Here is a 20,498-nt window from a genome sequence, read left to right on the forward strand (position 1 = left end):
ATTGACATTCAGAAAGCACTGCCCGCTTTAGTGCTTTTAATAAAAATGGAAAATATAGGGTTTGTGTGATGCTTTTAATCATTTTGGAATTGTAAAGAGCTTTGGGCATTGGGGGCCAGGATGGCCCTGGTGTGAACATAAATTAGCCTAACTGAGTAGCTTGTGCTGTTTATGTGCACTGTTTGCTGTAAATTTGGTTCTGATGGTAGAACTGTGTGTCGTCGGCACAGCCCTCACCCTCAGCATGCATTCTCCTAAAACCTGCAAGGATTGCTTTTGTCTTTGGCTTCCAGTAAGGAGGGTCATGGACTCTACAAAGAAGTAGGGAGGTCTCAGTCTCTTCATTAATTTGTTCACTCATTCTGCAAATGGACTGATGACCTTACCCTGGGCCCTTGAAACACAGAGAGGGGGGCCCTCCAGAAACTCATGGCTCAAAATCCTTATAAATTCAACCAAAATAAGGTCACCTGGAGAAAAGCAAAGCAGGGGTCAATTCTAACTGGAGATTCAGGAGTATCCTTCCAATGAGATCCATGTTTTGCCCCCAGGGAAATGGGGAGGGTCTCCATCTGTTAGGTTGAAATTCTTAAAAAAAAAATCAGACTGGGACACTAAAATGTATTTGGACCAGGGTATTAGCTAGACCCTGGACAAAATACTGCCTTTACCTCCTAGCTGGTTGTGTGGTCTTTGGAAGGGCCCCTAATCTCTGCATTTGCTGACTCTGTGAAGTTATTGGAATAGAAATATAGACATCCTAATACAGGCCTGAACCATGATAACTTCCCTACAAACACTGGTTTCCTTTCATCTACCTTCTGCTGCCATTCTCTTTCTGTTTGTCATTCTCACTTTCTATAAACAAAATCTGTCGTTGCCAAGGGACACATTAGCAAGATGCCTCTCCCCATTACCCGTTAGAGGCTTCTAGTTGTCTCCCCCCAAAGTAGGGCACAGTCATGCCCGTAGCATGACTCTCCCCCATGTATCACCTTTCCTCTATACCCGTCATCCTGTAGTAGTCACTCACTTCCCAGCTGCACATCTGCTTCTCCATCTCTGTGCTTTTTCTCATGCAGAAGTATCATCCAATACTCCTAAAGCTCACTTTTATTGTCTATCTAGAAACATCCCACTTATTCTATAAGAAACAGGATTAAAGCTTCCTCAGGAAACCTTTCCTGATGCCTTCAGTTGTACTCAGCTATCATTTTCAGCCCTTGGATCTGGTATCACACTTACCCACTGACCCCACTCTGCTAAAACTTCTCTCTAAATATCCTAGAACCAAGGAATGAAATTGATTGCTAATATGCTAAAACCAGTAAGAATCTGTGGCTGACCAAGCTGCTGGAGGATACTCCCGGAGAAGTAGAAGACTCACAGCAGGCTTTAGAACATTTTCTATGTTGTCACTTGAATCCTCAAAGACAGACACATTTTACAATGAGGAAACTGATTCAGAAAGTGGAAGAGATGAACAGGTACTTTTTGACTGTGGATATTGCTCATAGAATATTATTCATGAAGCAGTCTCTCCACTCTTACTATGTGCTGTGCTTGTATACCCAGTTTCTACGATGTGCAATCAGTATAAGACCTACACTTACACTTTTGGGATTTAGTACTCTGTGGCTGCTATGTAAAACTTAGTAATTTACATTTGGATTTGTATTTTTAAGAAAAGCTTGATAAGACAGTAAAGCAAGACATCCAGAATCTCAGTTCACACACAGACCGACTGGCTACCTAGTAGAGCAGATTCTTGGGTCACATGATTCCTAACCTTCTAGAGTCCCCATTCCCAGCCCATCTCTCCCTTGCTTAAATGTTTGTTGATCAGGGTATGTTCATCAAAAGCCAGTTTTTGATCCATCTCCATCCAGGTAAGAATTGCAGTATTCCTCTGGGTTGACATCTGCAATGAGCAGATGGCCACTTAAACGGGAGATGCCTGCCTCAACTTCCCTGCCCCCACATCCGGCAGCTGGCACCCAGCACCCAGTAAGCAGTGGGCCATGTGAACAGAGACTCTGCATCTCTTGTGGAGCCTCTGGCACTTGATGGTCCACACTTACAACTATCCCCAGGTCAGAAAGAGTACAACGTTAAATCAGAAATTGTAAATATCTTAATAGAGAGAAACGGAAGATGAAAAACAGAATTTCAGTAACACATTTTTCCTTTCTGAATGAGGAGCTGTACATTTCCATTTTGTATTAAAGCATCACAAGTTAGATATCACTAAGCCAGTCATAGTGTTATTCCATGCACTGGATACCAGAAAGTTGTTGGCTCTGGAGTTTGATCTAGATTAGGTGATCAGCAAACTCCTTCAATAGGACAATAGAAAAAGTATTTTAAGCTTTGTAGGCTACATACAATCTCTGCCATGGTATACTCAGCTCTCTGACTTTGCAGCCAAAAATATCTAAATAAAACTGTGAAGCTCAGCATTGGTGGCTCACGCCTGTAATCCTAGCTACTCAGGAGGCTGAGATCTGAGGTTCGCAGTTCAAAGTCAGCCCAGGCAGGAAACTCTGTGAGACTCTTATCTCCAATAAACCATTCAGAAAACCAGAAGTGCTGCTGTGGGTCAAGTGGTAGAATGCTCACCTTGAGCTGAAAAGCTGAGGGACAACGCCCAGGCCCAGAGTTCAAGCCCCACAACAGACAAAAAAAAAAAAAAACCCACAAAACTATGGCTCTGTTTCAATACAATGTTATTTATGAGCAATGAAATTTGGATTTCATATAATATTTACATGCCACAAAGTATTACTTTTCCTTTTTCATGTTTCTAAATATATATATATATATATATGTATATATATATATATATACATATATATATATATATATATCATATTTGGGCTATACAAAAATATGCAGCTGGCCACATTTGACCAGTGGGCTGTGGTTTACTGACACTGAAGCAGATAATATGTAAGGATCCTCCACTACTTATTTTTCCTTTCTCTCTCTGTCTCTGTCTCTGTCTCTCTGTCTCTCTGTCTCTGTCTCTGTCTCTGTCTCTCTCTCTCTCTCTCTCTCTCTCTCTCTCTCTCTCTCTCTCTCTCTCTCTCTCGTAGTCAGACACTTTCACATATGTACTAAACACACACCCATACATTTGGTTTAAAAAGTCACAGATACATCCATCTCAACACCAGGGGCTCTTTCTTCTTTTAACTAGTAAAGTGCTAGAGCTGGTTGCTCTCTCTCCATAGGGGACCAGCTGTAGAATTCTTGCTTGCCTGGTAATTACAGAATTTCTGAGGCAGAGACAAGAAAAGTCCAAGTAGTGCTCTACTTGCAAAGAAAAGAAAATATATTGACACATTTAGGAACATAATAGTTGAAGAAAACATTGTCCTCTATTCATTCCTCCATCTATATCGATAGACATATCTTTGTAAATGTGTTTTTGAATAGGATACAAATGTGATATTCAGAGAAGCAGTGGACAATTGTCACCATCTGCCACCTGCCCACACACAGGAGCTGGCTCAGGAAAGAAAAGTGTTCATTCAAAGAACTTGTTAAGTTTTCTAAAAGTACAAATAATTCATCCTGTGTTTCTTGATCACCTACTGTATGCTCATAACTAGAAGTCTATGAAAAGCAAGAAAATGTGGGGAATGTGATTTAATAAAAAAAAAAATTGTGTTCTGGTTAAAACCCCTATACTGGAACTTTTTAGCTTATACTTCCTAGGGAAAAAAAATTGAAATATTTAGGACTTTTCACCTATATAACAAGAGGAGTACCTACAAATCTGATTTCTTAATAAGAATTAGAGATTTAATTATGGTCAAAGTTTTGTAATATGTATATAGGAAAATATTACAATGATGCCTATTATTTTTGTAATGAATATGTGCTGATAAAAAGGAAAAAAAGTCTTAAAATGTTGCAAAGCATAGACGCATACATATTCAAAAGAATTAGAATTAGATATTTGAACAAAAAGCAAACAGATGTATATCTCAAAGTATAAAACCTAGGCATGCAAAGTACAATGCCTAGGTATATAGTGGCTGATAGGCATTATCTAATAACAGCTTCTAGGAAGCTAGAACTAGCAAAAAGCAGAGGTACGAGTCTACCTGGGAATGACTGGCTGGCCAGCTTATTCTCTGAAGAGCAGGCAGCCTGGAACAGGAAGATTTCCTTGGAAAACTGCAGTTAGAAAAAAAAAAATCTTGATCCACTCATGTACCCATAAGCTTGCCTTATTTTATTATTTATTCACTTGTCATGTAACAAATTCTGAACAGATATTGGCTACTCTAAGTTGGAAAAACAAAGAATATATATTTTTAAAAAGCTCAACCTCAGGCTGGGAAGGTGGCTCAGTGGTAGAGCGCTTGCCTTGCATGCCTGAGGCCCTGGGTTCGATTCCTCAGCACCACATAAGCAAAAAGAAAAAAGCGGAAGTGGCGCTGTGGCTCAATTGGTAGAGCACTAGCCTTGAGCTGAAGAGCTGAGGGACAGCGCCCGGACCCAGAGTTCAGGCCCCACGACCAGACCCCCCCCCCCACAAAAAAAGTTCAACCTCTTAAGTCATCAGCTACTTGTCAGTTAAGGGGGGTCAGAAAGGACATAAAGATGAATATAGCCTTATGTCACTGCATAATCCTGACGCTTTAGTGTCTGGTAGAAGTCACTGACTGCACTTTCAGATTTGGAAAAAAGAACAGGTAGCTAATCAAATAAAAATTGTTTCTGGAAAGATGGGGCAGACAAAGGAATGGCATATAAGAAGACATCAGCAAAGCAAACACAGAAGGAAGGAAGGAAGGGAGGGAGGGAGGAAGGGAAGGGAAGGAAAGGGAAGGAAAGGGAAAGGAAGGGAAAGAAAGACAGGAAGGGAGAAAGGAAGGAAGCAAGGAAGGAAAAGGAAATAAAAAAGAAAAAAGGAAGGAAGGATTGAAGGAAGGAAGGAAGGAAGGAAGGAAGGAAGGAAGGAAGGAAGGAAGGAAGGAAAGAAAGAAATTTTAGAATTTGGAGGAAAAAGGAACCCTTATACACTGTTGGTGAGCATATAAATTAGTATAGCCATCATGGAAAACAGTATGGAGGTTTCTCAAAAAATTATAAAAAACTATATATAGAACTAACTATATATAGAACTACCATATGGAGAGATAGAGCAAGATGACAAAGGAGTAAGATCCTCCATCAGTCATCTGTCTATGGAATCAGGACTTTGAACAGCTATTCATTAATTATAGTACCTTCATTAGAGCTAAGGAAACCAGCTGAGAGATCATAGTTTCAGGTATCAGCATAACAAAAAGAAAAGACACATTGAAGAAGGCAGGCAGAAAAGAGAGGCCTCTCTAAATTATACACAGAGTGAAACATAACTTCAACTTGGGGCAGGGAAAGGGAATTAAGTCTAAGCTTTAGACTTGGAACCCAGTACTAGGCAGAGCTTGGCAGCCCATACCCCCATACCTAACGCTGTAGACTGAGCTTCCAGACCTACATTAACCTAGAAGCCAAGGGACTGCCTCAAATACTCCACTCCCAACCTCAGGTCTCACAGCTTGAAGATAGATTAAGAAAGTAAGCACAGAATTTATCTTTCACAACTACCTTAATAGCTGCCTTTGGTAGCTCAGCTCTAGTTAATTGGAGCTCAGCATAAAGGGTTCTGACCTTGTCCCCAGGCCAGAACAAATATTAGTGCCAAATAGAAACTTGAAGCCCAAATTGTACAGACTTGTATTTTGGCCAGCATTACCTACAGCAAGCTACAATAAATTCAGCTTGCAAGTAAATTCTCCTAGTCCCAACAAACATAATATGGAGAGAGTCATTGTCCAATTGGAGCTGGGTAAATCCATGTAGATAGGCACCAAGACATTGCATAAGAACCTAGGGTTGGTGCTCCCACGGTGAAGTTCACTGCCATACAAAAATCTTACCCTGCTTGGCAACTATGGATGACTTATCTGGGCCCAACCTGTCCCCAAGCAGAGGCTTCTAGGAACAGATTATGCCCTTTAGACAACCCTTAATCCATAATGAACAACTCACCATTTATGTGTTTGGTACAAAGAAGGACCTGGAGGTTCCTCTAGTGCTGAAACAGTGACAACACACCAACTAGGACTTCTGGCAAACATAGACTGATGTTGCCATCTAGTGCATAAATAGCAGCAATAACCATAGACTTAAAGGAAATAAGCTGCCTATTTAGAAATTCTGAAAGGACAGACACAAAGTCTTATCAGGAAGATGAGAGCAAACACCTAAACAATAAATAGATGGCATATGCCAACAAGCTTAAAAAACTTGCAAGGGACCATGAGCTCACCTAATAGAAGTTAAGGTGGCAGAAAGTGACCATACCATCTGCTATGTGCAAACTCAGAGAATTTAACATAATTACTTGAAGGAAACTTGGTACATTTCAAGAATACATAAAGAAACAATTGAGTACTTTATTAGAGAGTTTGAAATTACTTTTTTTAATTCAAAAGGAATCCTTGCACTGAAAAAAATATACTAAACTAAATGAAAAATACAATAGACTGTACCCACAGCTGAATAGATCAAACAGAAGTATCAATGAACAGACAGGTTATTTGAAAATACACAGAGGAAAACTAAGTTTTAAAAAGAAATGAAATGAAGAAAGCTTATGGGAACTTTATACAGTGTTAAAGTAGAAAATATTCAGGTTGTTGGGATTCAAGAGGGACTTGAGAATGCTAAAGAGGTAGAAGAAATAATGACAAAGTTGGGTAGTGTTGGTTTGGGCCTATAATCCTAGCTACTCAGGAGGCTGAGATCTGAGGGTCACAGTTTGAAGCCAGCCAGGGCAAAAATGTCATCTGTGAGACTCTTATTTTCAATTAACCACTCAAAAAACAGAAGTAGAGCTGTGTCTCAGAGTGGTAGAGTGCTATCTTGAGAAAAAGAGCTCAGGGACATTGCCCAAGCCCTGAATCCAAGTCCCAGGTCCAGCACCAATTAAAAAAGGTAAAATGGCAATACATAGTGTACTTTAAATGGATATGAATTCAATTGCTCTCTAGTATTTGTTCACCTTTTGTTTCACCTTTTCTGTGCTGCCCTCTTACCTTTTCCAATACAAACAAACAAACAAGACAAAAACAAAGGAGAACAAAACAGCAACAACAGCAACTAAAAACAACCCCCTTGTTTCTTTTCCTTGGAGTTCATTTCATGAACTATGTTCATATGCACATATCTGTTGAGCCTTTGTATCCACTCCTATGCATATCTTCCTTTGGCTTCAGTGTGTGAATGTCTAGAAACGTATATAATTTATCATGTCCCTGTGTGTGTGTGTGTATGTATGTGTTTATGTGTGTATTTTAATCACTTGATGTGTTTACTTGTAGATTTGTAGGCACATACTAGCTACCACAAATGAGGAAAACCATGTAACCTATGTTTCTTTTGCTCTGGCTTACTTCATTTAATATACTTTTCCCAAGTCTTTCCATTTCCTTAAGAATGGTACAATATCATTCTTTCTGATAGAAGAGTAGAATTCCATTGTGTATAGGTACCACATTTTCTTGATGTATTCTTCCACTGAGGAGAATCTGGATTGATTCTATATCTTGGCTATGGTAAACAATACTGCAGTGAACATGGTTGTGCTGGTTGCTTTAGGGGAGAATACACATAGTTTTCAAAAGTATATGGAACATGGGGCTGGGAAGGTGGCTCAGGGGTAGAGTGCTTGCTTTGTATGCATGAGGCCCTGGGTTTGATTCCTCAGCCCCACATAAGCAGAAAAAACCAGAAGTGGCACTGTGGCTCAAGTGGTAGAGTGCTAGCCTTGAGCTGAAGAGCTCAGGGACAGCATCCAGGCCCAGAGGTCAAGACCCACGACTGACCAAAAAAAAAAAGTATATGGAACATTCTTTAATATATGGCCACATTGAAAGACTTAATATGTTTGCCAAAAGTAGTGGCATGTGCTCCTAATCCTAGATACTTTAGAGAAGGAGCCAAGAGAATCATGAATTTGATGCCAGCTTGGGCAAAAGTAGGGGTAAGACTCTGTCAAAAATATAATAAAAACAAGCTGGGCGCTGGTGGCTCACGCCTGTAATCCTAGCTACTCAGGAGGCTGAGATCTGAGGATCGCGGTTCAAAGCCAGCCCGGGCAGGAGAGACCGTGGGACTCCTATCTCCAATAAACCACCAGAAAAAACCGGAAGTGGCGCTGTAGCTCAAGTGGTAGAGCTCTCGCCTTGAGCTGAAGAAGAGCTGAGGGACAGTGCCCAGGCCCAGAGTTCAAGCACCACGACCGACCCAAAAAAAAAATAATAATAATAAAAACAAATAGCAGGGCAGTATAGCTCAAGTGCTAGAAAGCTGACCTTATATGCATAAGGCCCTGGGTTCAGTCTTTAATACTGCAAAAAGTACATTTAGTATCTTTTCTGACCACACTTTTGTTTTTAGTGCATAGTTATTACTTACATATTACAAGCATAGATATTTAGACAGGATTAACTCACAAAACCATCACTTACTATCTACATAATATGATTTACCTAACCTATCTGAGCTTTGGTTTCCTCATCTGTAAAGTGAGGTTAAATATCTGTACTGTACAATTGCTAGGGGAAATAAAATAAATAATCATAACTAAAGTCTTCTCAAATAGTAAACATTCAACAGAAGTTTATTATTTCTAAATTAATTCTTTTCTGTTCACTAGTTTACAATTATGTATTTACATAGATGAATGGATAGATGGATATTTATTTCACAAAGATACATACACAAATAACTTTAAAAGTGTTTAGCAAAATTAAACAAGGGTAGTTCAGTAAGAAATGCTTTTTCTCATTTTACCAGTTTCTGTCGATGAAAAGCACAAAGAGATATAAGAATATTCTAGCTGCATTATTGGGAAGTCAGAAGTGATGGATGTTTGTTTTCTAAAACTTCATTTACAATGGTAATATGAAGGGGAAAAAAGAGCAACATCTTCCCAATCCCTATGCTATTCTCTCTCTCTCTCTCTCTCTCTCTCTCTCTCTCTCTCTCTCTCTCTCTCTCTCTCTCTCTTCTCTCTCTCTCTCACACACACACACACACACACACTCCTCTCAAACTAGACTTCAAGATGTGTCCCTAGAGTTCCAAAAAAATAACATTTTGCCCTTTTATTGTGGTGAACACATTTGCTTTCCCCACATAACAAAAGGTATCATTTTGCTTTTAATTATGGGTTGTTATTATGCATTGCTTTTATTTGGCAAAGATGTTTGTTTCAAGAAAATTAATTTAGACAGTTCCATTTTTCAAGCAACAATACCTTCTGTCCCAGGCTTACAAAGAACAATTAGATCTGGATTCTTTCCCCACAATCAAGCTGGCAATTTCTTGTTGAAAGTCCTGGTCAATCACTGTGGAATGGAACTTCCATGAGAGCCAGTGAAATGCAGAAAATAGTCTTTTATGGCCTGGCACTTTTACTTCCTGCAAAAAAAAAATATATATATACACATATATATGTATATATATGTGTATATATACACACACATATATGTATATATATGTGTGTGTGTGTGTATATATATATATATATATATATATATGTGACACGGTTTAGAGGCATTACTCTGGCTGGGCAGGAACACAGATTCATGTTGCCTCACTTTCAGTGCCAGAGTTTTATTCTGAATGTCATGATATTTTTCACAGGAACTCCTCAGTTTTGTACAATTCAGCAAACATGACCGAGGCTCTGTTATGTGCCAAGTACAGTGGAAGACGCTAGAGATTCTGATCTGAATCCCATAGCAGCCTTGCTTGCAGCAGCTCATAGCCAGATGACTCAAACAGATAATTGCAACACACAGCACTAACATCTGTGGCCAAGGGTAGTTCAAGGTGTGGAGTGAGATTTCAGCAGGCACTGAGCCCAGCCTGGGACAGCAGAGGTGGCTGCAAGAGGGTCATGATTGTAGGAATGAAGGCGAACATGAAGAAAGAGAGGGAGAAAAGGCCTTTTAAGCAAGGGGTCTTGGAATAAAAAGTCTTACCAGATTCTGCCCCATTTACCTAGTTAGGTGTCAAGTAGGAGGTTATTCTAGTAGGGGAGCTGTCAAATCCATTTCCAAGTATTTAACTGACTTGTTCATGGTCACTTAGCCAGTATATGTTAGAGACAGGTTCAAAGAAGGTAATTCCTTGGCCTGTATAGCAAGTAAGTATAGCTAAACTGGGGCCATTAAAACATTTCTCAATGTTTTAACTCATCATTGCATTCAGTTCCTGCCACAGTTCTATGCAGCTCTGCTGGCCACTTTCTGAATCTGAAGAATGGGAACAAGTACCTTTTAGATACTTAAAAGTTTCTGAACTCTTGCACCTAAGAAAAGTCATCTTGATATTCAGAGTCTGAAGCTTTTGTGTTTTATATTTTCTCTTCATTTTATATTCTATTCTACACTATGAGTGGTGAAGTAATTTATCCAAGGGCTACACTGCCCATGAGTGTGGGAGCTGTAGCTTGCACTTGCTCTCTGTTCTTATGTTCAGATATGTGGCTTCCTAGTCTCTTCTCAAGACACAGGCTGCCTCTGCTTTTCACCTTCCTCTGTGCTCCCTAATCTGTATTCAACCCCAGTGTGAGAACCAGGTTTACTTGTTTTAAAGTTAGCTCTGCTGATATGTCATTGCATGAGCTGGGCAAGTGCTCTCACCTCTGAGCTCCAACATATCATTGCTAAGAACACTGAGGAAATGATTAGAATTATAGTCTCACACCTGAAGTATCTAATTCCTTTCAATCCTCATTTTTCTCTCTCTTCATATTTTCTCTCTCTTTATATTTTATTGTATTTGCATTGTAAGCCTTTCCAAATTGTCTTTTAATCCATATGTTATATATCTATTTAATAACCAAATATGTAAAGAAACAAACAGAATCCAGTTCTTAATGGAGATTTCTGGTGATCATAAGAAATGAATGGCAAACACTGTAAACAGACTCAGAGCGGCTTCATTGCCAGTCTAGGTTCCTCTCTTAATCTGTCTTAAAAGTTGGCCTACTTGGGCCGGGAAGGTCGCTCAGTGGTAGTGTTTGCCTTGTATGCATCAGGCCCTGGGTTCCATTCCTCAGCACCACATAAGCAGAAAAAGCCAGAAGTGGCACTGTGGCTCAAGTGGTAGAGCACTAGCCTTGAGCTGAAGAGCTGAGGGACAGCGCCCAGGCCTGAGCTCAGGCCCTACAACCAACCAACCAACATACATACATACATACATACATACATACATACATACATACATACATACATACATAAAGTTGGCCTACTTCCTCAGTGAAAAGTAAAACAGTATCAGGGCCACTCTTCATTCAAGGAAGCCCTTTTGATAATTCTTCAGTATAAGTCACTTAAATGAAAAAATAATAATATAACACAAGACAAATTACTAACTAAGTTCCTTTCCTGTTCCCATTACCCCATCTCACTAGGTTACTTTTCTCAACCTTTTTTTCTGGTTTTATATTGACCAACATGATTAGGCCTATCATTGTTTTCTGAAGTTTGGTTCTGAAAATAATTGGTACTTCCTATTTGTTTTCCAAATATGACATTATAATGTAAAAACTACCTTTTCAAACAGCACATAAAAAACTTGTAGAGATTTCTTTCATTCCTTTTAAATAGTGGGCTAAGAAATCTAGTCTTTATTAAAAAATGTAATGGAATCATTCAATTATTTAAAAACAGAGCAAATTTAATTTCAAAATAATGAGTGCTGTAGACTGAGAGGAAAGTAGACTTCAGTAAGAAATCAAAAGCAGTGAGTTGAGGAGTCAGTGCCATATGACATGAACTATTCTCCATGGGCATGCACCGCTAAAAATAGGGTAGGAAAGGGATTTGGGGTGTCGGATGTCCTAAGAAGTGTCTGTGGCGGGGGAGAAGAGGAACTGGTCACTGGAAAGGGTAGTACCTGAGGCCTGAAGCTGAACATGTGCCTTTGGCTTCTGTTTCTAGAGATAATGATCCTTAGATTTTTCCCTACAATGGTTGTTTTCTGGAATGACAGGACACTGAGGGGGATTTACTGGTGCTCTTGTTTAGATCATCTCCAGTCTGTTCCATGAAAAACTCACTTTTCCCCAAATAGCTCTCTTGCATGAAACACAGAAAGCAAAAGAAAACACATAATCAGTGACTATTCTCTTCTACCATGCGGAACCCCACACACATCAAACCAGCCCTTGAGCTTCCAGAACACCGAGTCCCTTTTCATTCTGAGATATAATTGCAATGCAGTCGTGACCAAAATGAAAAGTCCATTTTTAACCATGCCTTCTGATATGAAAAGAAAAAAAAAAAGTATCTTCCAGGTTTAATATTGCCTGAAAGAATTCCCATTTTTCAGTCGCTTTTATCCATGTCAGCAGACTACAGTTACCAGGCTTCTCAAACTATACCTTTGTGATAAAATAACCAAGTGATATCTTATTGGTGTCTTATCATTTAATGCCACATTCCCTGGAAAGAGGAATGGTTAGAAACAACATCACAATAATAAGGTCAAATTTATTTGTTATCACAATAAATATATGTAACATATATTTCTGCTCCAAAATACTCAGCCTGAAACAAACAAACCAACATAATATTGCATCAATTGAAATGCCCTACAATTGTTATTGATTTAAAAAAAACATTTTCACTAAATACATATAATAATGAAAATGACAAGAAAATATATCAAAGTTTAATGGTAGATCTCATTGAGTAATAGGATTTTATTAATTTTTTATTAAATATTTTCTGAAAATTTGAGAAATGACAAATGAGTTATTTTCATAATGACAAAAAATTAAGATAAGGTTTAAAAAAATTGATCTTTGACTTTTTTATTTGGTTTTCCAGAGACAGGGTCTTGCTATATAGCCTAGGTTGGTCTTGAACTCACTGCCCTCCTATCCCAGACTCAAAATTTTGGATTTATAGGATTATAGACATACAATACCATACTTGAGCCTTAAATGTAAGTTCTTAAACTAAGGACAACTATAGCTTTTATTGATAATTGAACCCATAAAAGTTACAGCTTTCTTTGATGACATTTCTAATTAACTCTACTTTCAGTACTTTCACTCTTGAAGCAGTCTGTGGTAACCAGAAGTGGGGTGACATTATCTTCACAAAATAGCATCCACTGGATGGGGAGTAAATAAACATTCACTACAGATGCTCTAGCAATTTCCGTAGGTTATTCCTGTAGACCATAGAATCCTCCCCCGACACACACACACACACATACACATATACACAATGGCTGTTTGGTGGTGATATGATCCACATTCATCACATAGTAGACCATACACATGGTCTTCTTTTTTTTTTGCCAATCATGATGCTTGAACTCAGGGACTGGGCACTGTCCCTGTGCTTCATTTGCTCCAGGCTAGTGCTTTACCACTTGGGTCACAGCACTACTTCAGGCTTTTTCTGTTTATGTGGTACTGAAGACTTGAACCCAGGGCTTTATACATGCTAGGCCAGCACTCTGCCACTAAGCCATGTTCTCAGCTCAGAAATGATCTTTTCTGAATGTCTGTGGGTACCACTTCTACCAGAGAACACTGGATGTAGGTTTGTACACAGCCAGATGTCCACATATTAACTCCTGACTGACCCAACATGACATTTTCAAATTTCTCCTAGAGTCCATGGAATGCCACACAAATATTTAGAATATTGCCCTTGTCTGGGCAATATTTAGAATATTGCCCTTGTTCTCTTTCCCACCCCAAACGCACACACACATCACTACCATCACCACCTACAACAACAACAATGTACAACCTCTGCTTTCCTTGGACTATATGTTTTGGTCAGCTGATTTTTCAATAACTAGCAAGCAATGTTTGCCTATCAAACCTGTCACAAACCCTCCTGAGTTTATTATATATCTTGCCTTCTACAAGTTAATGTATCATCTTTATATACAAGTATCCCATCTTTCTTTAGTTAGTTACTTAAAATACTCAAGGAAGTCTTTATATCTAACATGCCCTATCAGTATGTAAGTGATGGTACATTATTGTCCAATTGCATAACCCATTACTTTATAAAATACTATATACTGTTTCCCATTGGCAGTCTCAAATGAGCATGTTAGTCACACTGCTCATGAAAACATTCTCTTCATTTTACGCCCCTTTTAAAGAATTTGAGGGAAATATTCCCTCCACTTTCCTTTTCTTTCTTTCTTTTTTTTTTTTTTTGTCGGTCATGTGGCTTGAACTCTGGGCCTGGGCATTGTCCCTCAGGTCTTCAGCTCAAGGCTAGCACTCTACACTTGAGCCACAATTGCCATTTCCTATTTTCTAGTGGTTTATTGGAGATAAGAGTCTCATGGTCTTTCCTGCCCCCACTGGCTTTGAACCTTGATCCTCAGATCTCAGCCTCCTGAGTAGCTAGGATTACAAGCATGAATCACCAGCACAAGGCTTCCACTTTCATAGTTAAAATATTTACATAGTCATTCTGGAGCAGACTAGTTTTCATGTATATGTAGTTTTCATTTATATGTTAAACAGTAGCCTACACTTACTTGTCTGCACCACTAGGTGGTGCACACATATGTTAATGAATTTGTAGGTTAAATGGGTTTGTTTCCAGATTTGGGTGGTTCAGGAGGTACTAGAGGAGTCTAGAAGAAATGGTGATCCAGTGCAGAAGGGAAAGTCCCCCAGAGGAGATGGATAGACTCATTGTTCACTACTAGCTGCAGAAATAATGGGGGAAGGGAGGCATAAAGAAAAGAGAACCCAAGGATTTGACAGAGTAAAAGTATGAAGAAGGGAAGAACATGTTTACTTTTCATGCTGATTAATTCCAACTGACCAGGGTCACTGAAGAGGGAATAATAAAATAATCAGTTGAACTAAATGACATCAAACAGGATTTTGTTCTGGGCACAGCCCTGTCCTCTAGTAAGGACCTAATAAGAGAGAGAAATGAGCAAATAAGACTAAGCACATGGTACAAAAGATAAATTTTAACAAGATACATTGGAAGAACAAAGTGAAAGAGAAAGGAGCAAAAGAAAAGAAGCGGAGGCTTAGGTTTAGGGGTGGGTATAATGAGATGATTTAATGGTAGTCTTGAAAAGTGAAGGGGAGGGTATCCAGGAATATTATAAGAGTGTTAACAAAGAGAACAACATAAGCAAAGACATGGAGGTTTGAAAGGCTGCTGTAGGTTTGAGCATTGAGCTCAGTAAATCCTTAACTAAGTAGTTCTAGGGCCTTCGCTTCTAATATAATAAAGAAGATTCACACATGCACAGAAGCTTGTGATGTGTGAGTATAACTTAAATTCTGTCCTTCAATCCCCCAGTGTCCTGGTTCCAGAAGTTCTTAGGGAACTCTTCATACTTGAAGAGGAAATCTACAAGCACAGCCCATGGTTGCAATTAATTCTGAGTTTATTGGTAATATTTTAGCTTCACTTGATCATTTTAGAATTGTGACATTTAAGACCACAAGCAGACTGTTATACAAAGTTACACCAAGATGCCAGGATACATTTCCAGGTGTGTCTGACTCATATCAGGGTTTTTGTTATTGTTGTTGTTGTTCTGCCTTTTTTTCTCACTTGGACCCTAGACATAGAATTACCATTTCCTGATAGTTCTTAATTTAGAAGTTAGAAACTTTTCAGACAAACAGAACTCCTTCACCAACTGTGGATCATTTCAAAGTTAAGCTTATGGAAAAAGAAAGACACAATGAATTCTTCCCTTGTACATGAAAAAAGAAGTGCCAAGCCAAACAGGTTGGCCTTGGCAAAGGCATCCTGAGCCAATTTCCCTAGTGCTTTGGCTTCATGTTAGGAAGTGTGTCAGGCGGTGTGTGTGTGGGGTGGGGGGGGGGGGAGGAGGCATTCCAGCATTCTTTGTAGCTGGAGAGTATGAATGTATGTTTCGTGTCAACTTGAGAATCCATGCTTGCTATGTAGATGAATAACATCTTAGAGTTGTTATATTGTTTGTTTGAAGTCAACTGGAATGCCTTATGAGCTGGATGGAAAACAAGGATATGTGATTGAGAAGATCTCAAAAAATCACAGATCTGCTTTTAGGTTGTGAAAAGTTGTATGAGCAATGGGTAAAAAGATCCTAAAAAGGTTTTGGCAGGCATCCATTTAGTCAGTTACCTGAAGAAGAAGGGTAACCCTGATGACAAGGAGGTTTGACACAAGTCTCATAAGCAAAGAACAAAAGAACTGAAAATACTTAGCCTAGAGAGACAAAGACACAGGTCTTCTTTAGACTTGTAAGTGATTGTCAAGGTTTGAGGCAGCTATAAACAATGATGTTGTCATTAAATGAAGTGCATTCCATCCTGCTCTGAGGAGAGCTGTCTGGACAATAAGAAACACCATTACTTCTGTTCCTGTGGAGAAAGAGAGTGAAACAGTCCGATTAAGTGATAGGGACATTGCAGAGGAGATTCCTGCACTGGTGGTAAGTCAATCGATGGTTCCTGAATTCTAAGCATCCATAATTCTAGGCATAGGCATGAGGCAGCTTCTATAAATCAGGTATAGATGACAACATCAATAATAAATAGACCTTTTATTGAGAACCTACAAAGTTTCAAGCATTTTGGTAAATGGTTGATGTATATTGTCCTACCTTGGTCAGGATAAGACCTGCCTGAGTTCTAGTCCTGAAAATGCAGCTGTAAGTGGATAATTTCTGCTTTCTGAATTTTATGTGCTTCCAGTCTATGAAATTTGCACTGAAGGATTCTATGAGCATGAAAAAAAATGATACATCAAAGTACCTAGTACTGTGACTGACTTTTATTTGGTACTCAAACATGTTGCTGGCTTCCCCCTCTATGTTTAAGCTGAATTTTAGAAGTTCAGTCTCAGAGGCAAGATAAATAAAAGTAAGGTAAAGAGGGCAAGCATCAGAGAAGGAAAGGTGATCAGAAGCATTTAAAGAACAATGAGAGTCTGGAATTTAAAGTCTAGAGCAATGATTCTCAAAATAGAGTTTGACATGCTAAAGAATTTTTTATTAATTTTTTTATGTTATTGTAAAGATTCTGTACAGAATGGTTACAGTTACATTAGTAAGGTAATGAGTACATTTCTTGTTGAACATTGTTACCCATGGGTGGCAAATCAAGTTTAGAAAGGAGGGAGGAATCAATGGGAAATCAAAGACTAAAGGAAGTCTGATTGAAGTCTTATAGAAGCTTCCCATTATTGTTCTCAAAAGAAGCTTCTATATTCACGTTTATACTCAGAGTCCCATAACCTGTAGGCCAGGACAGAGCTTCCCAATAGGTTGCTATGACAGAGCACAGGCCTTTGGAGATGTTGATCATCGAAGCCCTGGGGGAAAACAAGGCCAAGGAACCTCATACATATAACCTAGTATACTCATTCAAAAGGATAAGGATAGTTAGAGAAGGAATGATTGGATCATCATAGCATTATTGATCAGGCTGGAGAAATAAAGCAACACCAAAGTATCTTAATTGGAAAGAAGTTATTATTTGAGATGGGCACCAGTGGCTCACACCTGTAATCCTCACTACCTAGGAGGCTGAGAACTGAGGATCACTGTTTGAAGCCAGCCTAGGCAGCAAAGCCCATAAGACTCTTATCTCCAATTAAGCATCCAAAAAGCTGGAAATGGAGCTATGTCTCAAATGGTAGAGCATTAGCCTTGAACAAAAAAATCTCAGGGACAGTGCCCTAGCCCTGAGTTCAATCCCTAAGGCTCTGTCTCTCTGTCTCTGTCTTTCTCCCTGTCTCTTTCTCTGTCTCTGTTACTGTCTCTGTCTCTCTGTCTCTCTATCGGTCTGTCTGTCTGTCTGTCTGTCTGTCTGTCTGTCTGTCTGTCTGTCTGTCTCTCTCTCTCTCTCTCTCTCTCTCTCTCTCTCTCTCTCACACACACACACACACACACACACACACACACATAGCACATGCACAGAGTTATTGGAAGTTGAGAGTAATAGAAGCACCTACGACAAAGAAGGCTCCTTGGGTATCAGACACTCACCAATGCCTCCAGTGTGAGCAAATAAATCTAAGATTGGTGGAGACAAATGAGCTCTCTGCTGAGAGAATAGAAATTTCTTTGTGGTCCTAGAGGGGCCTTATTCTACCAGGGTGTGATTAGAAGCCATAAAAGGACCCTTAGCTCTAATCATCTGCACTTCTAAGAATAAGCAAAAAGACTGTCCATTCCCTGTGTTCAGACCCTCTGCTGAATTGTGAATCAATACTATATTCCATAAAATTTATACAGCTCTATGTGTCCAAACTTCAGTTTACATGTCCGTCCTGACCTGCTAAGCACAAGTTTGGCTGTGGCTTAAATCATTTGTTCTCACAATGTGTTTTCTTTTGCAGCAACAGCGGCAGCTTGACCTCCTGACAATAACCAGCCCTGGTGAGTAGGTGCCGGCTGTTCTGCCTTGGCTTTTCCCTGTTTCCTGCCATGATGCTTTGTTGCCTATCCAAATGCATTTCCTGCCCTTTTTCCTTGACTCCCTGAAAGAATAGCAGAAATGTGATGCTAAGGATGACCTTCTTCCTCCCACCCTGTGCCTCAGGGGCACTTCCTTTTCTCTCTCCCAGCTCTGAGATGCCTCATCTTTACGCTGTACACAGCTGGGCTGATACTGTGGATGTTGCTTGTCTCTCTCAAATCACTCAGTGCATTCAGTTGTCAAGGAAATGTCCTGGTTTTCTGAGTGACAAGTTTTAAAGTTATAGGGAGTGGAGAAGCTGACTTAAAGGTGTCATGGAATAAAAAATGGCTCAGAGGAGGAGGCAGGGTGAAGGAAATGATCAGGTTTGGTTGGTGATGCTGAGTGTCAAGATGGTTTTAGTCTCTCACATTTAGAAGAAAGTTAAGAGTCCCCCACCAAAGATGTGGCCATGGGATTAAAAGATTATTTCTTTCCCTTAGGCTTGACATCTAATCTAGAGAGAAGTTGAACAGTTTAATTTTGCCAGAGAGGTATTTTACTTTGGTTTGGTCAATTGGGACAAAATTGGAGAAGTCCAATTCTCTCACAGGTCCAAGGAGGTGGTGGTGTTTGGAGGATTGTTGGGCATTTAACAGTCAATGTGGTGGTTCATTCTCACCCATGGGTGATACTCAAAATATTTAAGAGCTCTGATGACTACCTGTTATACTATGTATTAACATTGAAAAGTAAGGAGACAGGATCCTAAAGGAGGAGGAAGAGCTAGGGGATGGCTCATTGTCAATAAATACGGATATATTTCAATATCTTAGTAATCCATATGGCTGAACACTGTATCATTCTCCCAAGCCTGGGATAATGGGGGGCAATTGTCTCTCAGAGAAACTGTGAAATTGTGCTTTGCAGGTAATATTCTAGCACAAAGGCTGATCACCTGGTCTAAGTAAGTAGAGGAGGAGACAGTGACTGAAATGTAAGTTGGGATTACCCAGCTCAGATGGTCTTACTGATGGCCTTCCTATATTTCTGTGTGATAGTCTTCAGACTTCAGATTTCAGAAGAATAAATATGAAACTCATTTGAACAATGTTGAATCCATCTATGGAATTAATTTTATTCAATGCATATATTATTAATGTCTAGAGGAATTTCCTATTTTGAGCTGACATAACTAGAATGGTTTACTCATGTGGCTGGTCCAATTCTTCCTCATCACGTTGCTGGTGAGGGATTATCCTTGTCCTGTTCTCTGTAATTGCAGCCTTTTCTATTACAAATGCTCTGCTCAGGTTTCCTCTGCTCACACTCTGATGTAATGTCTAAGATGACTTGGAGAGGGTTCTTGATCTGTTGTCAGTTGCTTTAGAAGGACATTTTTAGACTGTTAAACAGTATTCCTTTTATGGTAGCCTTTTCTACTTCTAATTTCAAGTGCACAATTTCAAGCAGAGTAGTTGTAAGTCCCAGTACACTCCTTTTAGATAGCTGTGGGATTGCAAAATTCTCAGCACTGCTGGAGCTAGAGTGGTTTATAATTATCCCTCCTATTAGACTAGAAAAGAATATCTTCCGGGTCAGCACTCCTCAGAAGGTATGTGTGGTGCACTGGTGTTCAGCAACTGGACTACACTTCAGTGTTATTGTGAGATATTGATCCATTAAGCTCTCAAGGTCACAGGTAGACCTGGGCAGCCGGAGTCCAACTCTTCCCCCAAAATGGTTACCTCTACACTTTGTCAGAGTGCCAGACAAATATTATCCATGGGTTCCCTGGTTTGGAAAGGCTAAGAAGCACCATTACAATGGGGATTATCTCGATGTCTCCATTTCATGTCCAAAGCACTTGCATTAACTGTCTCTCACTATCAGATTCATTCCAGTTCTCCCACCATACCAGGAGCTGTGGTAGCCCACAGCACACTTGCTACTTGGCTGGTGCTGCCATTGGGAGGCTCTGGCTTCTCTGTTCTCAATAGAACATCCCAAA

At 39.5% G+C, this 20,498-nt stretch overlaps 1 protein-coding gene across 5 annotated transcripts in view; it reads left to right on the top strand.

Annotated features, from left to right (window-relative positions):
• Positions 1-20,498, top strand: part of Bend5 (BEN domain containing 5) — an 845,928-nt gene that overhangs the window by 708,954 nt on the left and 116,476 nt on the right. For all 5 annotated transcript variants that reach the window (XM_069987272.1, XM_069987274.1, XM_069987271.1 and 2 more), the window contains one exon: positions 18,429-18,468. In XM_069987272.1, coding sequence (XP_069843373.1) covers positions 18,429-18,468 — 40 coding nt within the window. The remainder of the gene's footprint in view (positions 1-18,428; positions 18,469-20,498) is intronic.

The sequence above is a fragment of the Dipodomys merriami genome, unplaced genomic scaffold, assembly GCF_024711535.1.
Source record: "Dipodomys merriami isolate MVZ:Mamm:240054 unplaced genomic scaffold, mDipMer1.0.p SCAF_34, whole genome shotgun sequence".
Lineage (NCBI taxonomy): Eukaryota > Metazoa > Chordata > Mammalia > Rodentia > Heteromyidae > Dipodomys > Dipodomys merriami.